This window comes from Fundulus heteroclitus, chromosome 12, assembly GCF_011125445.2.
Source record: "Fundulus heteroclitus isolate FHET01 chromosome 12, MU-UCD_Fhet_4.1, whole genome shotgun sequence".
Taxonomy (NCBI): domain Eukaryota; kingdom Metazoa; phylum Chordata; class Actinopteri; order Cyprinodontiformes; family Fundulidae; genus Fundulus; species Fundulus heteroclitus.
Window position 1 is genome coordinate 47,689,914 of NC_046372.1, and position 24,609 is coordinate 47,714,522.

Consider the following 24,609-nt stretch of genomic DNA (forward strand, 5'->3'; position numbering starts at 1 on the left):
GCATATCACAGACATGAGGTCACTAAAATCATTAAAAAAAGTTTGATGTGGACTTAGGAGGTCTGTAAACATTCAGAAACATAGTTTGTACCGGGCTCTTTACCTGGAGAGCCAAATGTTCAAATGAGTCGAATTTTCCCAAAAACACCTTTTTACACTTTAGTGAATCATTAAACAACGTTGCCACTCCTCAACCTTTCCTTTGCTGTCTGCTCTCACAAAGAAAATTGTAGTTGGGAGGAGTCGACTCCAACAGAATAACTGCTTCATTTAGTTCATGTAACCATGTTTCTGTTAAAAACCTTACATCACAATTATTAATAATTAATAATTGAAGTCATTGAATGAAGTCATTGAATTAAAAGGGATTTTCCTGACAGAGATCCAATGTTTAATAAACCCAGTTTATATGACTTGGTGGTTGATGTCTCTGTGACAGGTTGCATCTGACAGTTTGTGACTTTTAAGTATTTGTTCCTGTTTATCCTTCTGTTTTTCCTTTTTCTGCCATGTATCATCACAGATATTCCATAATCTCCGGCAAAAGGCCCAAGCTGATGCTGGAAACTGTTATGTCTGATAAACGTGCGGCCAGGGCCCGATATGTATCACAGCAAAGCAATGTGGAAGTCCTCAGTACCAGAATGTTCTGTGATACGTAGAGGATCTGAGACCTTTGGAAGATGATGGTTTAGTCACAGCACAATGGCTATGTGGAGAGGATGTCATCTGTAGGCCAATCTTAAATACTTTGTTCATGTTGTGAGAAAATTCCAGAAAAGGAATTTCTGGGCTTTGTGGAGAAGAAGGGGAGGCGGGTCCAGTCTGGACCGGTGTTCGTGACGATGGAGGTTTTTGGTCCTCTCTTTGTCCTGCTGAGATCTGGGATGAATCCTCCTGTAGCTCTGACATAGCCTCTTGCTGTGTCATCTTTCTGACCATCTTTATCTTGGCTTGTTTGGGCTGTACTGGGCTTATCATTTGTTTTGGTACTGGATGAGGTTTGTTTTGGGACAAAGCTGATGGTGCATGGTTCACAGAATGGAAGATGTTTGAAATCAGCCGTTTTGCACCTGACCTATTTAGAGAGAAACCATCTCTGTTGAACAGATGTCTCCTCTTCCAAAAGATGTTAAAGTTGTTTATGTAGGTTACAGTTGTTTGTTTGCATGTTTTCTCCAGCCATTTGTTTAGCATCAGAACTCTGGAAAAAATCTCGTCTCTACAATTAATGGGTACATAAGGCCCGCTGAGAAACACCTTCACACTAAGGCCATGAACTAAATTCAACAGACAAATGTAATCCTCTTTCAATACTTCTGATTTTCTCTGGAAGGCGTCGCCCAGGCCTACAGCTTGTATTATGAGTTTTTCATCCTTGGAAGGATGTCTGATATATCAGACACCAGGCCACAGCTCAAAGGGTTGTAAATCAGCACCTCTGTGTTTTTTTGTTACAAAAATGTTTAATCCCACTTACAGATTGATTGCCTAATATCAGGGTCCTTGGCCCTGTGGCATGTCTTTTCTCTGGTACCTTAGTGTTGACATACCTCTGAATGTTGTCGTGATTCTCCTGGGTCACATCTTGGAGCGGAGCAAATCTGTTTCGTAACGGAATTCCAACATTTCCAGCAGGCTTACTCCTATCATTTGTTGTGGGAACAGCCCCTGTTGTTTCATTTGTCCTGGGACAGTTCTCTGTAATATCGGCCAGTTTCCTTTGTCTAGGTGGGGGGTTCGTTGATCCTTTGGTCTTGCACCCAGAGTGGTCCAGGGATTCTCATTTTCCTCAGGGAGCTGTTTGTTCAATGAGTTGCTGGGCTGGTGGTCGCCGTTCGGAGTCACAGTCAGGGTTGTTTCATTTCCATACGCGCCGTTTACATCATAACTCAGTTCGAGTCAACGGATCTTCTGTTCCATAACAGCTATCTTCTGTAGAAGCGTGTCAAAGTCCACTGTGGTGATGGTAGGCATCTTTCCAAAATCAAAAATAAATAAAATAAAATAAATAAATAAATAAATGAAATAAATAAATCCAACTTTCTGTGGTTTTGGCTAGGAGATAAAAAGGAGATAAAAAGTGATGACACACTTGGCCTTGTTTTTCAGTGGTTAACCTTGTCTTTCCCATAGATATAGCTATTGGTTAAGCTTTTACTGTGACTGACTGTACATGATCTCCTTCATCCTTTAGCATTTACAGAGCTTATCTGTGTAGTTGTGTTTCTCTCATAGATGAAACCACTAAAGCCAAGGCAAGGCAAATTTATTTATATAGCACATTTCATTACAGAGACAATGCAAAGTGCTTTACATGATTAAAATATAGGAAACTAAAACAGAATATAAGCAAGCAGGAATAAATTGCAGAAACAAAATAGAGCATGGGCAAATAAAAATTAAAGCAAACAAGTAAAAACAGTTGGAATACAAAGTAAACTAATATTTCAGTAATACAGTTCAATTAGAACAGTCGAAGGCAATCCTAAACAGATGTGTTTTTAATCTTTTAAAGGAACTCAGGCTTTCAGCACTACTAGGTTTAAGGAGCTACTACTAGCTTTAACCCTATACGCTTGCCAGTCACAGAAAGTGCTTGTGGGTCTTTGCTTTTGGTTTTTATTTTGTGTGTGTACAAATAGAGCTCAAACAATTAGACTGTTGTGAAAAAGTTCTATATGACATGATCTAGGGAATTTTCTTGATCCACATGCAGAAAACTACCAGTGAGACACAACAAACACTTCAATATATTTATTTAAATAGGAGTTATTCCTGGAGGGTGAAGTGGACCAGGTAGAGACTCGTAGGTTCTTAGTGATGTGGAATGGAGAAAACAATCAGAGGTGGGTTTGTGAAGTGTAGAATCTTGCAGGTGGAAGAGCGTAAGTGGCTTACTGTGTAAAGATGCTGTGGAGTCACCCCAGGCGATGGAGACTGGGCACGCCGGAGGAGCAAGCGTTGACAGCCATGGGAGATACCTGCCAACAGTTATGTCAGCAATGGATTCCTTAGAAGTTTACTGGGAAGGCGTCTGACGGAGATCAACCTGGATGTAGACAGTAGATGAATGAGCTGGCAAGAAGACATTTCACAGAGAGGTTCAGGAGGCTTGAGTGTGCCTATTCCATAGGACCATCAGGCAAAGAATGACTGCAGCACTGCTCCTTAAAAAAACATTTCAGAGAGTAAAACTCATATATTACAAATAATTATTATTAGTACGGCTCCGCTTGTGAAAGTAAAATCTGTTGGGCTCTTTTTGACATCAAGACAACAATACTTATTGCTACATTGCCAGACAGGACACTAATAAAAAAAATATTATTATTATTATTATTATTATTATTACACAGAAGGTGAAGCTTTTTTTTCTTGTCATTTTATTGATTATGGCTTATAGATAATAAACAACTAAAATTCAGCATCTCAGTAAATTTAAATATTACATAAAGTTAATAAAAAGGAATATTTAAAACAGAAATGTCAGGATGCTGAAAATATGTTCATTTCTATGCTCTCAATACTTGATTGGGACCTAGACAGGCCGCCAGGCTTCCACAGGGCAACTCAGAGATACTGAAGGCAGAAAACCATGCATACATTCACACACATATTCCTAAATGCAATTTAGAGAAACCAGTTAAAACAGTCATGTTATTGAACTGTGGGTTGAAGCTGGAGTACTTGAGAAGAACAAACACATGAGCGAAAAATTATGCAAACTCTATGCAGAAAGACCCCAGGGCAGAATTCAAACCTTGTACCCTTTTTGCTGCTACCAACTGTCCCACTGTGGAGTCCTACACCAGACATAATGCTTTGAATGTGAGCCAAAATGTTCAGTTTTGGTCTCTTACAACTGGTGCAGCTTCTTCTGCATGTGTATATGCCCCCTACATAGATTGCGGTGCTCTGTAATGACTTTCTTCTTAATTCACCTCCAGAAAAAGTCCTATTTGTGAATCTACACCTAACAGGATCTCCACGGCTCCTCTGCCGGCAGTTACAATGAACAAATGAATGAATCATTGCTACTTATTAAGGACCAAGTCTTGTAAGGCTTGTATATTTGCTTTACTCTTTGTATTTTCAGTTTGGGACATCGTTAGCGAACCTAAATGCTGGTTATTCACTACGTTCTTCAACAAATCTCAGAGGCCCAAAGCAGGACAGATAGATTTATACTCAGATTAATTCACACACAGCTACATTATACAAATTAGATGTCTTCTAAAATAAATTTTATTTAGGGGTTTTCAATTATAAAAGACAGAATACTCCATACTTTTACAATTTATTTACAAAATAAAAACATTCATTTGCTCAGCACTTTAGTTTGAGATTGAGATTTAATTCACATCTAAACAGGTCTTAGAAGAGACTCCAACTTTATTTTTTCCAGTAGTCAGAAAACAGATCAGTACAGCTTCTGTATTTTTTCTTCTTCACATTTTCAGACATATTTTGTAGGTTTGTCTCCACTTTAGGCACAAAGTGGTGTTGTGCAGGAAGACAAATAACACAGATGGTTTCCGTTCTAACTGCTTTTCTGGGTTTTGCAAGTGTCAACATCTCTGGTGTCAGCTATTTGCTGGTTGAGTGCTGGCGTGTCTGCTTTCTGTTTTCTTTCCCTGGAACATAGATCACTAACTGGCAGTTGATCTCTGAGTATTTGATAAGACAAAATGGCAATGCTGTAAATGGGTAAAGATCCTGCAAAACCAGTTTGCAACAATATGTGTTTATGCAGGTGTCTGCTTTTCAGACAAGTTGGCAGTCAGATGTCAAAATGGATTCACAAACAAAATGGCCCTAGAGTTCCTACCCCATAAATGTTGTTGCTCGCTGAACAGATTGTGGGTAATCTATACTTACTCCAACACAAACAATCTAAATGAGGTGCAGCCTGTTCTCTTAAAAATAAATGCAGTTATTTTCCAACCACACCACGGAAGCAGAACAGAGTACAACCCTGCTTCAGATATGATGAAGAGGAAACACGTTTACAGGAGCTTTGTATTGGAAGGCTTTAGTCAACCACCTCTTAAGCACTGTAAGGGAAAAAAACAAGATTGTGTTATCAAGAGCATTCGCTCGTGTTCCTTCACATACATATGAACTTTAGTAACATCCCATCCCTAATCATAGGGTTGAATGTGATGTCAGCCCACCCTTTACAGCTATTAATAGCTTAAATTATTCTGGGAAAGCTTCCAACAAAATCAAGGACTGTGTTTTTGAAAGAAAAAAAAAACAATGTTTAAGAACTACATTTGCAAAGTCAGACACTGATGTTGGACATTAAAGCCTTGCTCTTGGTTTCCCCTGTAGGAGTCCTCTCAGGTTGGGTTCAACCCTCTGTTCAGACCTGTCAGGTTCTTCCAGATTATAGTCACTCATCCATGTCTTTATAACATTGCATGATTACAAAGTTATGTTGGAAGAAGAAGGGGCCATCCCTAAACTGTTCTAACAAATTTGGAGTAGAAAGCATATATCCACTGCTCTAGAGTCAAGTGGTAGTCATGCAACACTTTGTATTAATGCCAGACTCGAACGTGGCTGCCCAGCCATGGAAACACATGGACTGTGCACCTTTTATTGATCCTGCTCCGTGGTTTAACATAGCTCACAACATTGTGGCTGTGTTGCTGTTATGTCCAAATGTTTCCACTTTGATCCATTATTACTACCAGTGGAATGTGGAATATTTAGTAGTTAGAAAATCTAATGACTGGACCTTTAACAAAGGTGCCATCATGTCATGGTCAGAAGTGGCTAGTAACTATTTACTCAGTTACATTTACTTGAGTAGCTTTATGAATAAAATATACTTTTGGGATTAGTGTTACTGCACAGAACCTTTTACTTTAACTTAAGTAATATTATTTTGAAGTATCACCGCTCTTACTTCAGCACAATTTCTGACTACTCTATCCAGCTGACGGAACTTAACTGAATGACAAATAAGCATGTCTCCATCAAAGAAAAATCCCCAGACACACATCTAGAGTTTGTGTTAAAGTTTCCATGTTGTAGCGTTATTTTCTATCCGTTTAGCCTGTTGTACCACTTAGAGGTCAGGTGTATTGACAGTAAACAGTACATATTGTAATTGGAAGTGCTTTGCACTCTTCTAATATTTTCAGTTTCTCTTTGGAGTTTGGCTGTTTTCTACCCTCATTAAATTCATTTCCAGACCCATTTGAAGGGTGAGTGCATAATTTTTGGCAAAATAATTTATTTTAGAACCGAATACATTATATTGAGAAAAGTGTTGTATCGAATAATTATGGACATGGAGGGCTTAATGTCCTGGATATCATCACGCTAAACAATACTTTTAACTGGGCCAAACATTTAATTAAAAATGCAATTTTGATTTGAAACTTAATTCTTTATCACATGTGGCGGCATAACCTTTATATTTATGATGCAATTATATTGTAGACAGATTCCACAAACAGGTCTTATTAGCATGGTCTCTGATTTATAAGCACAAATTTTCACCCCACAAATATATAGTATGGAATAATCAGAGCATTTTATACAAAAACAAATCCTTTTTCATAATTGGCAAGAGTAAAAGATTGTTTTGGTAACTCATCTGTTTAACAACAATGGACAACTGATGTCTTACTAAGAATTTCTAACTACTTATCAGTTTCCAGTTACACCTAAACAATATGCTACACTCTTTGATGCCATCCCTTCAGGCATTATCGGGCTATATAGGAGTGCAGGTTTGCCCTCAAAAGTCTCTGGTTCCATCTGAATAGCCTTATTGAGTAAGGACTTTTTTGGCCAAAGCAGAAGTGCCTCAGCGGTTGCCATGATAAGTGCTGTCCGACTAGTGCGGTCAGTATGAAGGATGTCTGATAAGGAGCCTGTAAGCTTCCTCTCGTGGCTAGTTTTTCCTAGGAGCCCCTCGACGTCTCTTACCGGTGCTAAGAACATAGACATTATATATGTAGATGCTTCATTACATGCTGGAGCTCATCCTGCCTCACCGCCATATTGGACCTTGGAGTGCCAGCACATGGAAGCAGCTGTGATAAATCAGCTCTATCCCTAGTTGCCAGAAGGTCAGTGTAAGACACTGGAATTTTAATCATTGTTGCTGTGAAGGCTGAAAAGTGTACATGTGTGAGAGAGAAGAAAATAAATATAAATGAACAATCCAACTTGTTTTTTATTAAAAAATAAAATGTTTTCATTTATATATTTCTTAATATGCAATACAGTGTTTTAAGAGCATAGAACAGAGTATTTTAGCATGAAAGCACGTATTTACTTACATATGTGCTATACCTTATGTCTGTCTTTGTTAAATATCATAAAACAACATATTTCAGCATCAAAACATGTGTTTTTATGTGTCACAGCATCCTGTGTCATAACCACATCTCTCACGTTTGTAACAAACCAAACTATGTGAAAATCAGGTAAAAATTCAGAGAGTTATGATTTCTTTTAGTTGGCCTAATAACTTCCTCAGTACAAATAAATGTACTGGGGGCACATAAGAGACCCATCCAAGATGGCAGCCGAGGTGTCTATGTATATAATGTCAATGGCCGAAAAGCCTTAAAGTATCCTACAATCCTTTAAGTGAAATGACGTATAAGCACAGCCTCCCTCGCCGAAATATACAAAAATGTCCAGTAAGGAGAGAGCATGCACTTTGTAGTTCATTTTCAGAAAGCTGTAGGTCAGAATTTGACACGCTTGATCTATGTGCGTTTCTGTCACGTAATGACTTTGGAGATAAAGACTGCCCAATTTCTGCACAGCAGTTCAATTCAATTCAATTTATTTATATAGCGCCAAATCATGAAACACGTCATCTCAAGGCACTTTACAAAATCAAGTTCAATCATATTATACAGATTGGGTCAGATTATACAGATTGGTCAAAAATGTACTATATAAGGAAACCAGTTGATTGCATCAAAGTCCCGACAAGCAGCATTCACTCCTGGAGAAGCGTAGAGCCACAGGGAGAGTCATCTGCATTGTACATGGCTTTGCTACAATCCCTCATACTGAGCAAGCATGAAGCGACAGTGGGAAGAAAAACTCCACATTAACGGGAAGGAAAACCTCCGGCAGAACCAGGCTCAGTATGAACGGTCATCTGCCTCGACCGACTGGGGTTACAGAAGACAGAGCAGAGACACAACAAGAGAGACAAAAAAGCACAGAAGCACACATTGATCTAGTAATCTGTTCTACATTAGATGGTAGTAGCGGGTGAGCCGTCTTCTCTGGATGATGTCACAGTTAACAGAACGCCAGACCAGGTGTACCTACTATGAAGAAAAAGAGAGGGAGCAAAAAGTTAAAAGCTGAAATGACGACAGTCATTTCAATGTAATACAATGCAAAACTGAAGAACAGTAGAAATCAGTAGAGTGAGAAAAATAGGCCCTGATGTCCTCCAGTAGCCTATGCCTATCACAGCACAACTATAGAGATAGCTCAGGGTAACATGAGCCACTCTAACTATAAGCTTTGTCAAAAAGGAAAGTTTTAAGATTAGTCTTAAAAATAGATAGGGTGTCTGCCTCACGGACCAAAACTGGGAGTTGGTTCAACAGGAGAGGAGCCTGATAGCTAAAGGATCTGCCTCCCATTCTACTTTTAGAGACTCTAGGAACCACCAGCAGACCTGCAGTCTGAGAGCGAAGTGCTCTGTTAGGAACATACGGGGTAATCAGAGCTCTGATATATGATGGAGTTTGATTACTAAGGGCTTTATACGTTAGAAGGAGAATTTTAAATTCTATTCTTGATTTAACAGGAAGCCAATGAAGGGAAGCTAAAATTGGAGAAATATGATCCCTCTTGTTGATTTTCATCAGAACTCTTGCCGCAGCATTTTGAATCAGCTGAAGACTTCGAACTGCATTTTGTGGACTTCCTGAAAGTAAAGAATTACAATAGTCCAGCCTTGAAGTAACAAATGCATGGACTAGTTTTTCAGCATCACCCCTGGACAGAATGTTTCTAATTTCGGCGATATTCCTGAGGTGAAAAAAGGAAACTCTGGAAACCTGTTTAATACGGGATTTAAATGACATGTCTTGGTCGAACAACAACACCAAGATTTTTAACTTTATTACCAGAGGCCAAGTTAATGCCATCCAGATTAAGTGATTGATTAAGAACTTTATTTTTTGAAGACTCTGGCCCAAAGATTACAACTTCTGTCTTGTCAGAATTTAAATGCAGGAAATTTAAAGTCAGTTCAAAGCTCCTTTCCTATCCATGATACAGTTTCAACTGTTGACCCCGGAATAGTTATGGAACAGGAGCTCAGAGCTATTATTAAAGGGTATTCAGAGCCTCTGTCTCTCTCCCCAGTACATTAAATTCAGAAATAGGAAGAATATGTTTTTCCTAAAACTTAATGAAAACATTTGTGTCTTATTCCAAAATGTGTCTTATTCCAAAATGGATAAACTTCTATTACTCCTGTTATATCTTACTGGGATCAATTTGTAAGTGAGATTTCATGTGAAAAAGTATAGACAGTCCCCAACAAATATCTAATAACAATTAAACGGAAGGGGGTTTTATACAAAATTATCCACAAGTATTACCCTGCTGACCACTTTATGACAGAATTTAAGAGGGACATTGATGTATTTTCTTCTTTTTGTGATAGCCTTGTAGAAAATTGAAAATTTAGTTTTTTGCTTCTTCAATGGAATACTGACATTTTTATTATTAATCTATTCATTATTCTTTCCAAATTTTACATCCACAAATGCAAGTACAGTAAGCAATAACCCAACTTTACTCATTTCTATATTGATGCTCTCTCTTACATAAAAATGTCAGAAGACTGATAATCATAGGGCATTAAAAACCACCAACATTTGCATAAATTAAAATTTATTTAGAACTCTATAATAATTGTATAAGGCTATGCTTCGACTATATTACCCTCTGGATCATGTTTTTTTTTTTTTTGGACACTCACTTTGTATATATCATTGAATACAAAATATAGATAAATAGAAATAAAAAAAACATGTACACACGCAGACTCAAAAACTGAGTCTTGTAGAAATCTGTGCTTTTTCCTGAGTTTTCAGACAGAGTTTACATGTGGATGAAAAGGCTAACTGCATAAAATGTATTTGTTTTCCCAGAAATCCAACTATGTGTGGACTAGACCTGAATCCCAAAATGAAACATGGAAGTGGAAGCATAAAGCTGTGGGGAAGATTTCCTCAGCAGAGAATGAGAGTTTGTTTAAAATGAGTGGGGAGATAAAAGAGCTAAGCAAGAAGAAAATCTGCTGGAGGCACAGAAGTCTTCGGTGGAGGTTCCCCTTTCAGCAGGACACAGCCCTAAACATACAGTCCGGGCTACAATGCAATGGTTCATATCAAAATATATCCACGGCAATGTCCAGGGCTAAATCCAATTGAGAATTTGTGTCAAGACTTGAAAATAAATGAAGCTCTCTATGCAATCTGACTGAGCTGGAAAACTTCAGTCTGAAGGTGGGCAAAGCTGGTAGAGACATGCCACAAAAGATTTGAAGCTGTCATTACAGCAAAACACGTTGCGTGCTCAAGGCAAATGGATGTGTTTGTAGACAAAGTACAATTACCCTTCCCACTTATGTGCCACTATGGTTTGGTCTGAAATTTTAAATCACTACAACGTATACCAAAATCTGCAAAAAAATGTGAAATGACATAATGTGAATAAGTCAAGTGGTATGAATCTTGTGGAAGGCCTTTGGAAGGCACGGAGTTTCTATCCTCCATTTGCTGTTCTGTACTTTGTAATACTCTCAAAAGCAGCCCTACCTACCACCAATGCTTCAACTTTGATATTTTCTGTTACATGTAGACGTTAAATCCTGCTCTGTGGACAGCCAGCATGGACCTTGTTTCAGAACAAATTGAATTCAATTCAATTTTATTTATATAGCGCCAATTCATGAAACATGTCATCCCAAGGCACTTTACAAAGTCAAATTCAATCATATTATACAGATTGGGTCAGATTATACAGATTGGTCAAAAATTTGCTATATAAGGGAACCAGTTGATTGCATCAAAGTCCCGACAAACAGCATTCACTCCTGGAGAAGCGTAGAGCCACAGGGAGAGCTGTCTGCATTGTCCATGGCTTTGCAGCAATCCCTTATACTGAGCAAGCATGAAGCGACAGTGGAAAGAAAAACTCCCCATTAACGAGAAGGAAAACCTCCAGCAGAACCAGGCTCAGTATGAATGGTCATCTGCCTCAACCGACTGGGGCTTAGAGAAGACAGAGCAGAGACACAACAAGAGAGACAAACAAGCACAGAAGCAAACATTGATCCAGTAATCTGTTCTACATTAGATGGTAATAGCGGGTGATCTGTCTTCCCTGAATGATGTCACAGCTAACAGAAGGGCAGACCAGGTGTACCTACTATGAAGAAAAAAAAGAGAGAGAACAAAAAGTTAAAAGCTGAAATGACAACAGTCATTTCAATGCAATGCAATGCAAAACTGGAGTACAGTAGAACTCAGTAGAGTGAGAAAAATAGGCCCTGATGTCCTTCAATAGCCTAAGCCTATAGCAGCATAACTATAGAGATAGCTCAGGGTAACGTGAGCCACTCTAACTATAAGCTTTGTCAAAAAGGAAAGTTTTAAGATTAGTCTTAAAAGTAGACAGGGTGTCTGCCTCACGGACCAAAACTGGGAGTTGGTTCCACAGGAGAGGAGCCTGATAGCTAAAGGATCTGCCTCCCATTCTACTTTTAGAGACTCTAGGAACCACCAGCAGACCTGCAGTCTGAGAGTGAAGTGCTTTGTTAGGAACATACGAGATAATCAGAGCTCTGATATATGATGGAGCTTGATTATTAAGGGCTTTATACGTTAGTAGGAGAATTTTAAATTCTATTCTTGATTTAACAGGAAGCCAATGAAGGGAAGCTAAAATTGGAGAAATATGATCCCTCTTGTTGATTTTCATCAGAACTCATGCTGCAGCATTTTGGATCAGCTGAAGGCTTTGAACTGCATTGTGTGGACTTCCTGATAGTAAAGAATTACAATAGTCCAGCCTTGAAGTAACAAATGCATGGACTAGTTTTTCAGCATCACCCCTGGACAAAATGTTTCTAATTTTGGCGATATTCCTGAGGTGCAAAAAGGAAACTCTGGAAACCTGTTTAATATGGGATTTAAATGACATGTCTTGGTCAAAAATAACACCAAGATATTTTACTTTATTACCAGAGGCCAAGTTAATGCCATCCAGATTAAGTGATAGATTAAGAAGTATATTTTTTGAGGACTCTGGTCCAAAGATTACAACTTCTGTCTTGTCGAAATTTAAGTGCAGGAAATTTAAAGTCATCCAGCTTTTGATGTCATCAAGACATGCTTGTAGTTGAAGTAATTGATTGGATTGATCAAGATTTGTGGATAAATATAGCTGAGTGTCATCAGCATAACAGTGGAAATTAATCCTATGCTGTCTGATAATTTTGCCTATGGGAAGCATATATATAGCAAAGAGAATTGGTCCAAGGACTGAACCATGTGGTACTCCACAAGTGACCCTAGAGTTTGAAGAAGATTTATTATTAACATGAACAAACTGGAATCTGTCCAATAGATAAGATTTAAACCAGCCTAATGCTTTCCACTTAATCCCTACAGTATGTTCAAGTCTTTGTAGAAGAATATTGTGATCAACTGTATCAAATGCAGCACTGAGATCTAACAGGACAAGTACTGAAACAAGTCCATTATCTGAGGCCATGATAATATCTTTAGTGACCTTCACCAGAGCTGTTTCAGTGCTATGATAAACTCTGAAGCCTGACTGAAACTCCTCAAGTAAGTTATTACTTTGTAAATGCTCACAAAGTGGATTAGCAACTACGTTCTCAAGAATTTTAGATAAGAAAAGAAGATTAGACATAGGTCTGAAAACAAAGACAACAACATTAAGCAAATGCTGGAACTACTCTCTCCTATATGAAAATAATATTCTTTCCTCATCTTGCTCTGGAATATGGAGTTGTTAGTGTGTTTATTTTTCATTGCTAATCTTGAACTAACAGGTTCATTTGCCACACTATTATTCTGAGCATAGCTTTCATGTGGTTTTACCTGAAAGACAGACAGATTGTCAATGGGATCTAAAAGTGTTTTGATTTCTGTTTTGTATGTGAATCATGGTAGTTGTTGACAAGGAAGGCATAAACCCATAGCTTAGAGTAACTCTAAGCTATGCTCCACTGTAGCAAATAAAGAAGAATGCAAGGGAGACTTGTTTTGGAGCCAGATTGACCGCCCTTTGTGTGCAGAATCTTACATCCTTTCCGTGGAACTGCATGCTCCAAAACAAGTATCTCTTAGATTCTTTTTTATTTGCCACAGTGGAATGCATAGTTTAGAGTAACTCTAAGATATGGGTTTACACAGAAGATAGGACTTAGCTACATTCCTAGTTGAGCTAGTTAGTGGGTATTCAAACCCCATGTGGGCCAATAGCTTGTCTCCTCAGTGCGAACCACTCATGACGAGGGCTCACAGACAAAGAGGAAGATGTGAGAAGGGAATCTTAGCTTTGTTGCGGTGCTGGCACCCCCCACCACCATCTGCTGTGATGGGCAGTCCCCTGGGGGCCTGTCTCACATGTCAGTAGGTTTAAACTGTCTACATCATGCAGATTTTTAGTCTCAGCCATTAATTGTTTACACTGTACCCAAATGCTAAGGAAACTTGCACACGCCTTCGGTGGGATGCTGCTGGACTATGATACATAGTGCACTTTGTATAAGCTTGGTACGTTATAGAATTGTACGCATAGAAACGTTACATATTCTATGGTTGTGCATTAGGTAAATAGGCTGGAGTTATTTGTTTTTCCTTCGGTCAATATTTAGTCTGATATTTACCTTTGTATTCTACTCTTGAGTATTTAGCATCATGTTACAATTTTATACGTAATTTCCTTGTAATGATCACGCACAGGGTGATAATAATTCAGCCAAACACAGAGCAGCATTACTATTAAGAGTTTTATTTAAAACAGGTGATGGTGGCAGACAGCACAGGCAAGCAGGACAGGGTGGGGTTAGTGTGGGGGGCATCACAAAGCATTTGTCCAAATGGCTAGTACCGCCCCTGCATCTGACAGTACTCAGATATTTATATTTATAACATAAGTTGAATTTATTGTACTACTATGATATAGTATAATAAATACTATTTATACTATAATTTCAGCTTTTAATCATGATTAGATAAGTAAACCCTAATTGTTTATTGGAATATACCATTTTTCTGTGTCTCTTGGGATTTGGAGCAAGAAAAAGGTGTAGATGATGGTTTCCCACCAGTTACAAACCCTTGATTTTAAGAGCTCTCATTGCTGGGTTTAAGAGGAAACCTATTACACAAACAACTGCAAAACAACCTCATCCGTAGAAGAAGAACCTGTTTGAAATCTGAGATGCTAAGTGCCTCTGCCCAAGAGACAGCGTTTAGGTAAGTTTATGTACATCAGTGAGTGCAAAGTGCTATAAAGTAGTTCTGATGAGAGTTGGTATGAGACAAATGTTTAATATCAAGTCTCTAACTGTCATAGTCGTAGTCATAGTCGACACTAACAAGTCTGTACAGAACAAGGGATTAGGCTGCTGTTAACTAGATTCCAACGAATCCCCTCCTACCTTTCTGTCTAAACCGCTCTCATTTGCAGGATTTTGGGGTAAACATTTAGGCACAAGTACATAAAGGTACAGGTTGTTATCACAAAGTAATGCTATTCAGGTACTATTGATACCTTTTGCACATTTGTATGAAGATCATTCTTTAGCTTTTATAAACAGGTAGTGACAGTGGGTAGGTAATGTTTTGCAGGTAGAGTCCCACCTGCATAAACAACAAGAAAGAATTTCAGCCAAACTATTAAGCAGCTGTTTTTCTCTGAACACTTCCTTCCTCAATTCTGCTCTCATGCTTGCAGCTTATTTTCAACATCATTAAAGTCCTATGAGTTATGCACTCATACCTAACATAATCAGCTGCCAAAACAAGCAAAAAGAACAAATACATCTACGATCAAATGGTGGATTTCCTCGTAGATAACCAGATATGCAAATGTCAAGGAAGAGCAGTGTGTTGAACTCCTCCTACTAGCAGCAATGCGGGAGTGTAGGTTAAACTTTAGTGCATAAATAGCAGCTTGGGCACAGTAAGAAAAGCTGTATCCTCACCGGATGAAACCAGCCAGACCCTTGGCATACAAATACTTGTTATTATTTTTTAATACAGTTATTATCTGTAGTAGCTTTGTCATTAAGATCAGGCCATTAAATTTAGGCAATAATCTGTTTGAGATCATTAGTAATTTTTATTTTAAGGTTTCTGATTCTTTGTTTGATTCCTTTTTAGACTTCATCGACACACAAAACATGGCAGGTAAGTGCAGTCTTGTTCCAAGAATTTTTTTTAACACCAAACCTTAGAATGTGCATTGTGACTTATCTCGTTTGTATCACTAATGTTTCATGTTATTGGCTTTAGCACAGTAACCTGTTTCCAGTGAGTTTAATGTTCAGGACTAGGTTTTTGTTTTCTATTTCAGATGCCAGCTTTAAGAAAGAGTTCCTGGAAACCCACAATGCCTACAGGGCATTGCACCATGCTCCACCACTGGAATACAATGACGAACTGAATGAAGCAGCACAGAAATGGGCTGATCATTGTCTGAAAAAGATGACCCTGGGACACAGTAAGACTGATGATGGAGAAAATGTCTTCTACTCCCAAAGCACCAGAATTGTGAAACCAACAGGTGCCTTTTCCTTTTACATAACACCATAGTTTACTAGCTTTGATTTCAAAGCAATGCATCATAGTCACAGTTCTATAAAATAAAGACATAAAAGGATACATTTTTGTCTGCTCTGTGTTTGGTCACTAAAAGAAGAAGCTATACAATGTAATCCAACTTTATTTATAAAGCACTTAAAACAAACAGAGGCCAAAGTTCTGTATAAATGAATCTAGAGTCTCCATAAGCCATCTAGCAGTCATTGGTGTTCCATTTTGGTTTCTTACATTGTTTTGTTTTTCAACCGTTTATGCTCTAATGTTTAGGAAAAGAAGCTGTAGATGCCTGGTACGGAGAAATCAAGGATTATGACTTCAGTAAACCTCAACACCAACCAAGGACTGGTAAAACACAGCACACTCAGAAACCTCCATCCTAACTGAGACACAGATCTGTTTAAAATGTATAAATGAGAAAGACGTTGCACAATACCTTCATCCCTAATTTATCTTTATCCTCCGGAACCAAGCAGGGGATTAAAATAAACTGACATGGACTTCTAGTACTGTTGTCATTTGTCTCATTTTGTTAAAGACCTAAACATAAAGTTAAAAAAATAAGTTGTAACATTTTTGTTTTGCTTTTTAACAACTGTTTTGTGAAAATGATACCATTTTGTTCGAATAGATATGTCCACATTGGCAATCCTGAAAAGATTCTAAAAATGATTACTGACATATAATTGAAACCTGAAGGGGCAGCGGATGACTATCTTCTTTCTCAGGAAAAACATGGTTGAATGTTAGACAGGAAGTGTGACATTCAGGTTTTACCTGATTTCTGGCTTTCATCCTGCAGGACATTTTACCCAGGTGGTGTGGAAAAGCAGCAAAGAGCTTGGTGTGGGCCTAGCAACTGACGGTCATACTGTCTTTGTGGTTGGGCAATACCGAGAAGCAGGGAACGTCACCAACCCAGGTTACTACGAGAAAAATGTCCTTCCAAAAGGTAATACATTAGCAGCATTTGAACATTTTACATTCCTTCCAAAGACACTGTTTTACTCTCTAAACAGAAAAGAAGAATCTGTGCTTTCCAGCTACCTGAGGATGAGGCTTATTAAGGGTTCTATGTTACTATGAGAGGCTGTTTAGGCAACACACTATGCTTGTTTTTGCCTACTCCATCAGATTGTCTCACACACACCACCAGTCTCTTTCACACACCATGACACTATGTAGAAATATACAGTAAGAGATAAACTAGAGCAATCCAGCATGGACACAGTTGTGGGGAGTAGCTGGCAGTCTCAACACAACAGAGAGAATAGTTAACAATTTATACATAAGTACCATCCTGGCTCAAAACTGGACAGACAGACACATTTTCTTTCAAACTTGGTTTCATTCTTTTTCTGACTTTATCGACAGACAAAAATGGCATGTAAGTGCAGTCTTTTTCCAAGGATTTTTTTAACACTAAACTTTGAACTGTAATATTTCAGGAAACAAAGCTATAGATGCCCGTTGTGGAGAAAACAAGGATGATGACTTGAGCAAACCTGGAAACCAACCAAAGACTGGTAAAACACAGCACACCCAGAAACCTCCATCCTAACTGAGACAAAGATATATTTAAAATGTATGCATGAGAAAGGAGTTGCACAATAACTTTACCCCTAATCTACTCTTATGCTCCAGAAGGAACCTAGTGTTACATATTATATGAAACTACTGGTTGCTGAAGCTGTTGAAAGCAGTTACTTGGACAAAAACAGATGATTCATAGACATTGTGGCCATCAGAGAAGTTACATACTTAGATTTGGAAAAAGGGGACCGATTGAAGGAAAACGGGTCAATTATCCCGGGGACAACATAGTTACCTAGATAGTCTTGGACTATCAGAAAACACCCAAGTGATGACACATAATTCCACTGATGTCATGTGATGAGGGTACTGCCACCTGCATGGGAGCGTACCTATATTCTATCAAATACCGATGTAGCCTTCATTTGGGGCTCCCTTCCTCATTTCATTTATCCTGTGGCAAATCTGTCTTAAGCATCAGTACTGATCTGTACCATTTCTCTGGCTTGTTTAGATTAAACGTGTTAAAGAATAGTTTCTGTTTCAAGATTAATTTCCTATAACACAAACTTGGGATTAAAACTAACTGACATGGTATTTTACTACTTTTATCATTTTTCCCATTTTGTGGAAGCCCTAAACATAAAGTTAAAAAGATACTTAGGTTTTAACATTTTTTCTTTGCTCTTCAACAATTGTTTTCTGAAAATTAAACCATTTTTTAGAAGAAATATTTCCAAACTGATAAAGCTAAAAAGATTCTGAAATGATTAGACAGACAGACTGACTTTTATTGAAACTCATTTTTTTCTGTTTCAGACTCTATCAACAAACAAAATACGCTGGGTAAGTGCAGTCTTTCTCAATGATTTTTAACACCAAACCTTAGAATGTGCACTGTGACTCGTCTCGTTTGTATCACCAATGTTTCATGTTATTGGCTTTAGCACAGTAACCTGTTTCCAGTGAGTTTAATGTTCAGGACTGGGTTTTTGTTTTCTATTTCAGATGACAGCTTTAAGAAAGAGTTCCTGGAAACCCACAATGCCTACAGGGCATTGCACCATGCTCCACCACTGGAATACAATGACGAACTGAATGAAGCAGCACAGAAATGGGCTGATCATTGTCTGAAAAAGATGACCCTGGGACACAGTAACACTGATGATGGAGAAAATGTCTTCTACTCCCAAAGCACCAGAATTGTGAAACCAACAGGTGCCTTATCCTTTTACATAACACCATAGTTTACTAGCTTTGATTTCAAAGCAATGCATCATAGTCACATTTCTATAAAATAAAGACATAAAAGGATACATTTTTGTCTGCTCTGTGTTTGGTCACTAAAATAAGAAGCTATACAATGTAATCCAACTTTATTTATAAAGCACTTAAAACAAACAGAGGCCAAAGTTCTGTATAAATGAATCTAGAGTCTCCATAAGCCATCTAGCAGTCATTGGTGTTCCATTTTGGTTTCTTACATTGTTTTGTTTTTCAACCGTTTATGCTCTAATGTTTAGGAAAAGAAGCTGTAGATGCCTGGTACGGAGAAATCAAGGATTATGACTTCAGTAAACCTCAACACCAACCAGGGACTGGTAAAACACAGCACACTCAGAAACCTCCATCCTAACTGAGACACAGATCTGTTTAAAATGTATAAATGAGAAAGACGTTGCACAATACCTTCATCCCTAATTTATCTTTATCCTCCGGAACCAAGCAGGGGATTAAAATGAACTGACATGGACTTCTAGTACTGTTGTCATTTGTCTCATTTTGTTAAAGACCTAAACATAAAGTTAAAAAAATAAGTTGTAACATTTTTGTTTTGCTTTTTAACAACTGTTTTGTGAAAATGATACCATTTTGTTCGAATAGATATGTCCACATTGGCAATCCTGAAAAGATTCTAAAAATGATTACTGACATATAATTGAAACCTGAAGGGGCAGCGGATGACTATCTTCTTTCTCAGGAAAAACATGGTTGAATGTTAGACAGGAAGTGTGACATTCAGGTTTTACCTGATTTCTGGCTTTCATCCTGCAGGACATTTTACCCAGGTGGTGTGGAAAAGCAGCAAAGAGCTTGGTGTGGGCCTAGCAACTGATGGTCGTACTGTCTTTGTGGTTGGGCAATACCGAGAAGCAGGGAACGTCACCAACCCAGGTTACTATGAGAAAAATGTCCTTCCAAAAGGTAATACATTAGCAGCATTTGAACATTTTACATTCCTTCCAAAGACACTGTTTTACTCTCTAAACAGAAAAGAAGAATCTGTGCTTTCCAGCTACCTGAGGATGAGGCTTATTAAGGGTTCTATGTTACTATGAGAGGCTGTTTAGGCAACACACTATGCTTGTTTTTGCCTACTCCATCAGATTGTCTCACACACACCACCAGTCTCTTTCACACACCATCACACTATGTAGAAATATACAGTAAGAGATAAACTAGAGCAATCCAGCATGGACACAGTTGTGGGGAGTAGCTGGCAGTCTCAACACAACAGAGAGAATAGTTAACTATTTATACATAAGTACCATCCTGGCTCAAAACTGGACAGACAGACACATTTTCTTTCAAACTTGGTTTCATTCTTTTTCTGACTTTATCGACAGACAAAAATGGCATGTAAGTGCAGTCTTTTTCCAAGGATTTTTTTAACACTAAACTTTGAACTGTAATATTTCAGGAAACAAAGCTATAGATGCCCGTTGTGGAGAAAACAAGGATGATGACTTGAGCAAACCTGGAAACCAACCAAAGACTGGTAAAACACAGCACACCCAGAAACCTCTATCCTAACTGAGACAAAGATCTATTTAAAATGTATGCATGAGAAAGGAGTTGCACAATAACTTTACCCCTAATCTACTCTTATGCTCCAGAAGGAACCTAGTGTTACATATTATATGAAACTACTGGTTGCTGAAGCTGTTGAAAGCAGTTACTTGGACAAAAACAGATGATTCATAGACATTGTGGCCATCAGAGAAGTTACATACTTAGATTTGGAAAAAGGGGACCGATTGAAGGAAAACGGGTCAATTATCCCGGGGACAACATAGTTACCTAGATAGTCTTGGACTATCAGAAAACACCCAAGTGATGACACATAATTCCACTGATGTCATGTGATGAGGGTACTGCCACCTGCATGGGAGCGTACCTATATTCTATCAAATACCGATGTAGCCTTCATTTGGGGCTCCCTTCCTCATTTCATTTATCCTGTGGCAAATCTGTCTTAAGCATCAGTACTGATCTGTACCATTTCTCTGGCTTGTTTAGATTAAACGTGTTAAAGAATAGTTTCTGTTTCAAGATTAATTTCCTATAACACAAACTTGGGATTAAAACTAACTGACATGGTATTTTACTACTTTTATCATTTTTCCCATTTTGTGGAAGCCCTAAACATAAAGTTAAAAAGATACTTAGGTTTTAACATTTTTTCTTTGCTCTTCAACAATTGTTTTCTGAAAATTAAACCATTTTTTAGAAGAAATATTTCCAAACTGATAAAGCTAAAAAGATTCTGAAATGATTAGACAGACAGACTGACTTTTATTGAAACTCATTTTTTTCTGTTTCAGACTCTATCAACAAACAAAATACGCTGGGTAAGTGCAGTCTTTCTCAATGATTTTTAACACCAAACCGTAGAATGTGCATTGTGACTCGTCTCGTTTGTATCGCCAATGTTTCATGTTATTGGCTTTAGCACTGTAACCTGTTTCCAGTGAGTTTAATGTTCAGGACTGGGTTTTTGTTTTCTATTTCAGATGACAGCTTTAAGAAAGAGTTCCTGGAAACCCACAATGCCTACAGGGCATTGCACCATGCTCCACCACTGGAATACAATGACGAACTGAATGAAGCAGCACAGAAATGGGCTGATCATTGTCTGAAAAAGATGACCCTGGGACACAGTAAGACTGATGATGGAGAAAATGTCTTCTACTCCCAAAGCACCAGAATTGTGAAACCAACAGGTGCCTTATCCTTTTACATAACACCATAGTTTACTAGCTTTGATTTCAAAGCAATGCATCATAGTCACAGTTCTATAAAATAAAGACATAAAAGGATACATTTTTGTCTGCTCTGTGTTTGGTCACTAAAAGAAGAAGCTATACAATGTAATTCAACTTTATTTATAAAGCACTTAAAACAAACAGAGGCCAAAGTTCTGTATAAATGAATCTAGAGTCTCCATAAGCCATCTAGCAGTCATTGGTGTTCCATTTTGGTTTCTTACATTGTTTTGTTTTTCAACCGTTTATGCTGTAATGTTTAGGAAAAGAAGCTGTAGATGCCTGGTACGGAGAAATCAAGGATTATGACTTCAGTAAACCTCAACACCAACCAGGGACTGGTAAAACACAGCACACTCAGAAACCTCCATCCTAACTGAGACACAGATCTGTTTAAAATGTATAAATGAGAAAGACGTTGCACAATACCTTCATCCCTAATTTATCTTTATCCTCCGGAACCAAGCAGGGGATTAAAATGAACTGACATGGACTTCTAGTACTGTTGTCATTTGTCTCATTTTGTTAAAGACCTAAACATAAAGTTAAAAAAATAAGTTGTAACATTTTTGTTTTGCTTTTTAACAACTGTTTTGTGAAAATGATACCATTTTGTTCGAATAGATATGTCCACATTGGCAATCCTGAAAAGATTCTAAAAATGATTACTGACATATAATTGAAACCTGAAGGGGCAGCGGATGACTATCTTCTTTCTCAGGAAAAACATGGTTGAATGTTAGACAGGAAGTGTGACATTCAGGTTTTACCTGATTTCTGGCTTTCATCCTGCAGGACATTTTACCCAGGTGGTGTGGAAAAGCAGCAAAGAGCTTGGTGTGGGCCTAGCAACTGATGGTCGTACTGTCTTTGTGGTTGGGCAATACCGAGAAGCAGGGAACGTCACCAACCCAGGTTACTATGAGAAAAATGTCCTTCCAAAAGGTAATACATTAGCAGCACTTGAACATTTTACATTCCTTCCAAAGACACTGTTTTACTCTCTAAACAGAAAAGAAGAATCTGTGCTTTCCAGCTACCTGAGGATGAGGCTTATTAAGGGTTCTATGTTACTATGAGAGGCTGTTTACGCAACACACTATGCTTGTTTTTGCCTACTCCATCAGATTGTCTCACACACACCACCAGTCTCTTTCACACACCATCACACTATGTAGAAATATACAGTAAGAGATAAACTAGAGCTATCCAGCATGGACACAGTTGTGGGGAGTAGCTGGCAGTCTCAACACAACAGAGAGAATAGTTAACTATTTATACATAAGTACCATCCTGGCTCAAAACTGGACAGACAGACACATTTTCTTTCAAACTTGGTTTCATTCTTTTTCTGACTTTATCGACAGACAAAAATGGCATGTAAGTGCAGTCTTTTTCCAAGGATTTTTTTTAACACTAAACTTTGAACTGTAATATTTCAGGAAACAAAGCTATAGATGCCCGTTGTGGAGAAAACAAGGATGATGACTTGAGCAAACCTGGAAACCAACCAAAGACTGGTAAAACACAGCACACCCACAAACCTCCATCCTAACTGAGACAAAGATCTATTTAAAATGTATGCATGAGAAAGGAGTTGCACAATAACTTTACCCCTAATCTACTATTATGCTCCAGAAGGAACCTAGTGTTACATATTATATGAAACTACTGGTTGCTGAAGCTGTTGAAAGCAGTTACTTGGACAAAAACAGATGATTCATAGACATTGTGGCCATCAGAGAAGTTACATACTTAGATTTGGAAAAAGGGGACCGATTGAAGGAAAACGGGTCAATTATCCCAGGGACAGCATAGTTACCTAGATAGTCTTGGACTATCAGAAAACACCCAAGTGATGACACATAATTCCACTGATGTCATGTGATGAGGGTACTGCCACCTGCATGGGAGCGTACCTATATTCTATCAAATACCGATGTAGCCTTCATTTGGGGCTCCCTTCCTCATTTCATTTATCCTGTGGCAAATCTGTCTTAAGCATCAGTACTGATCTGTACCATTTCTCTGGCTTGTTTAGATTAAACGTGTTAAAGAATAGTTTCTGTTTCAAGATTAATTTGCTATAACACAAACTTGGGATTAAAACTAACTGACATGGTATTTTACTACTTTTATCATTTTTCCCATTTTGTGGAAGCCCTAAACATAAAGTTAAAAAGATACTTAGGTTTTAACATTTTTTCTTTGCTCTTCAACAATTGTTTTCTGAAAATTAAACCATTTTTTAGAAGAAATATTTCCAAACTGATAAAGCTAAAAAGATTCTGAAATGATTAGACAGACAGACTGACTTTTATTGAAACTCATTTTTTTCTGTTTCAGACTCTATCAACAAACAAAATACGCTGGGTAAGTGCAGTCTTTCTTAATGATTTTTAACACCAAACCGTAGAATGTGCATTGTGACTCGTCTCGTTTGTATCACCAATGTTTCATGTTATTGGCTTTAGCACTGTAACCTGTTTCCAGTGAGTTTAATGTTCAGGACTGGGTTTTTGTTTTCTATTTCAGATGACAGCTTTAAGAAAGAGTTCCTGGAAACCCACAATGCCTACAGGGCATTGCACCATGCTCCACCACTGGAATACAATGACGAACTGAATGAAGCAGCACAGAAATGGGCTGATCATTGTCTGAAAAAGATGACCCTGGGACACAGTAAGACTGATGATGGAGAAAATGTCTTCTACTCCCAAAGCACCAGAATTGTGAAACCAACAGGTGCCTTATCCTTTTACATAACACCATAGTTTACTAGCTTTGATTTCAAAGCAATGCATCATAGTCACATTTCTATAAAATAAAGACATAAAAGGATACATTTTTGTCTGCTCTGTGTTTGGTCACTAAAAGAAGAAGCTATACAATGTAATTCAACTTTATTTATAAAGCACTTAAAACAAACAGAGGCCAAAGTTCTGTATAAATGAATCTAGAGTCTCCATAAGCCATCTAGCAGTCATTGGTGTTCCATTTTGGTTTCTTACATTGTTTTGTTTTTCAACCGTTTATGCTCTAATGTTTAGGAAAAGAAGCTGTAGATGCCTGGTACGGAGAAATCAAGGATTATGACTTCAGTAAACCTCAACACCAACCAGGGACTGGTAAAACACAGCACACTCAGAAAC

The 24,609-nt window shown here is 38.0% G+C and overlaps 1 protein-coding gene across 2 annotated transcripts in view; it reads left to right on the top strand.

The window, feature by feature from the left end:
* Nucleotides 1-24,609, top strand: part of glipr2 (GLI pathogenesis-related 2) — a 58,498-nt gene that overhangs the window by 28,636 nt on the left and 5,253 nt on the right. Inside the window, exons 1-18 of one of the 2 annotated variants that reach the window (XM_036144700.1) lie at nucleotides 14,594-15,467; nucleotides 15,634-15,843; nucleotides 16,149-16,226; nucleotides 16,681-16,830; nucleotides 17,327-17,404; nucleotides 18,231-18,257; nucleotides 18,420-18,629; nucleotides 18,935-19,012; nucleotides 19,467-19,616; nucleotides 20,113-20,190; nucleotides 21,017-21,043; nucleotides 21,206-21,415; nucleotides 21,721-21,798; nucleotides 22,253-22,402; nucleotides 22,900-22,977; nucleotides 23,804-23,830; nucleotides 23,993-24,202; nucleotides 24,508-24,585. In XM_036144700.1, the coding sequence (XP_036000593.1) occupies nucleotides 15,266-15,467; nucleotides 15,634-15,843; nucleotides 16,149-16,226; nucleotides 16,681-16,830; nucleotides 17,327-17,404; nucleotides 18,231-18,257; nucleotides 18,420-18,629; nucleotides 18,935-19,012; nucleotides 19,467-19,616; nucleotides 20,113-20,190; nucleotides 21,017-21,043; nucleotides 21,206-21,415; nucleotides 21,721-21,798; nucleotides 22,253-22,402; nucleotides 22,900-22,977; nucleotides 23,804-23,830; nucleotides 23,993-24,202; nucleotides 24,508-24,585 (2,119 nt within the window). In that variant the 5' untranslated portion in view covers nucleotides 14,594-15,265. Of the gene's footprint in view, nucleotides 1-14,593; nucleotides 15,468-15,633; nucleotides 15,844-16,148; nucleotides 16,227-16,680; nucleotides 16,831-17,326; nucleotides 17,405-18,230; nucleotides 18,258-18,419; nucleotides 18,630-18,934; nucleotides 19,013-19,466; nucleotides 19,617-20,112; nucleotides 20,191-21,016; nucleotides 21,044-21,205; nucleotides 21,416-21,720; nucleotides 21,799-22,252; nucleotides 22,403-22,899; nucleotides 22,978-23,803; nucleotides 23,831-23,992; nucleotides 24,203-24,507; nucleotides 24,586-24,609 lie in introns of those variants that run through there. The other variant, XM_036144701.1, reaches the window with a different exon arrangement.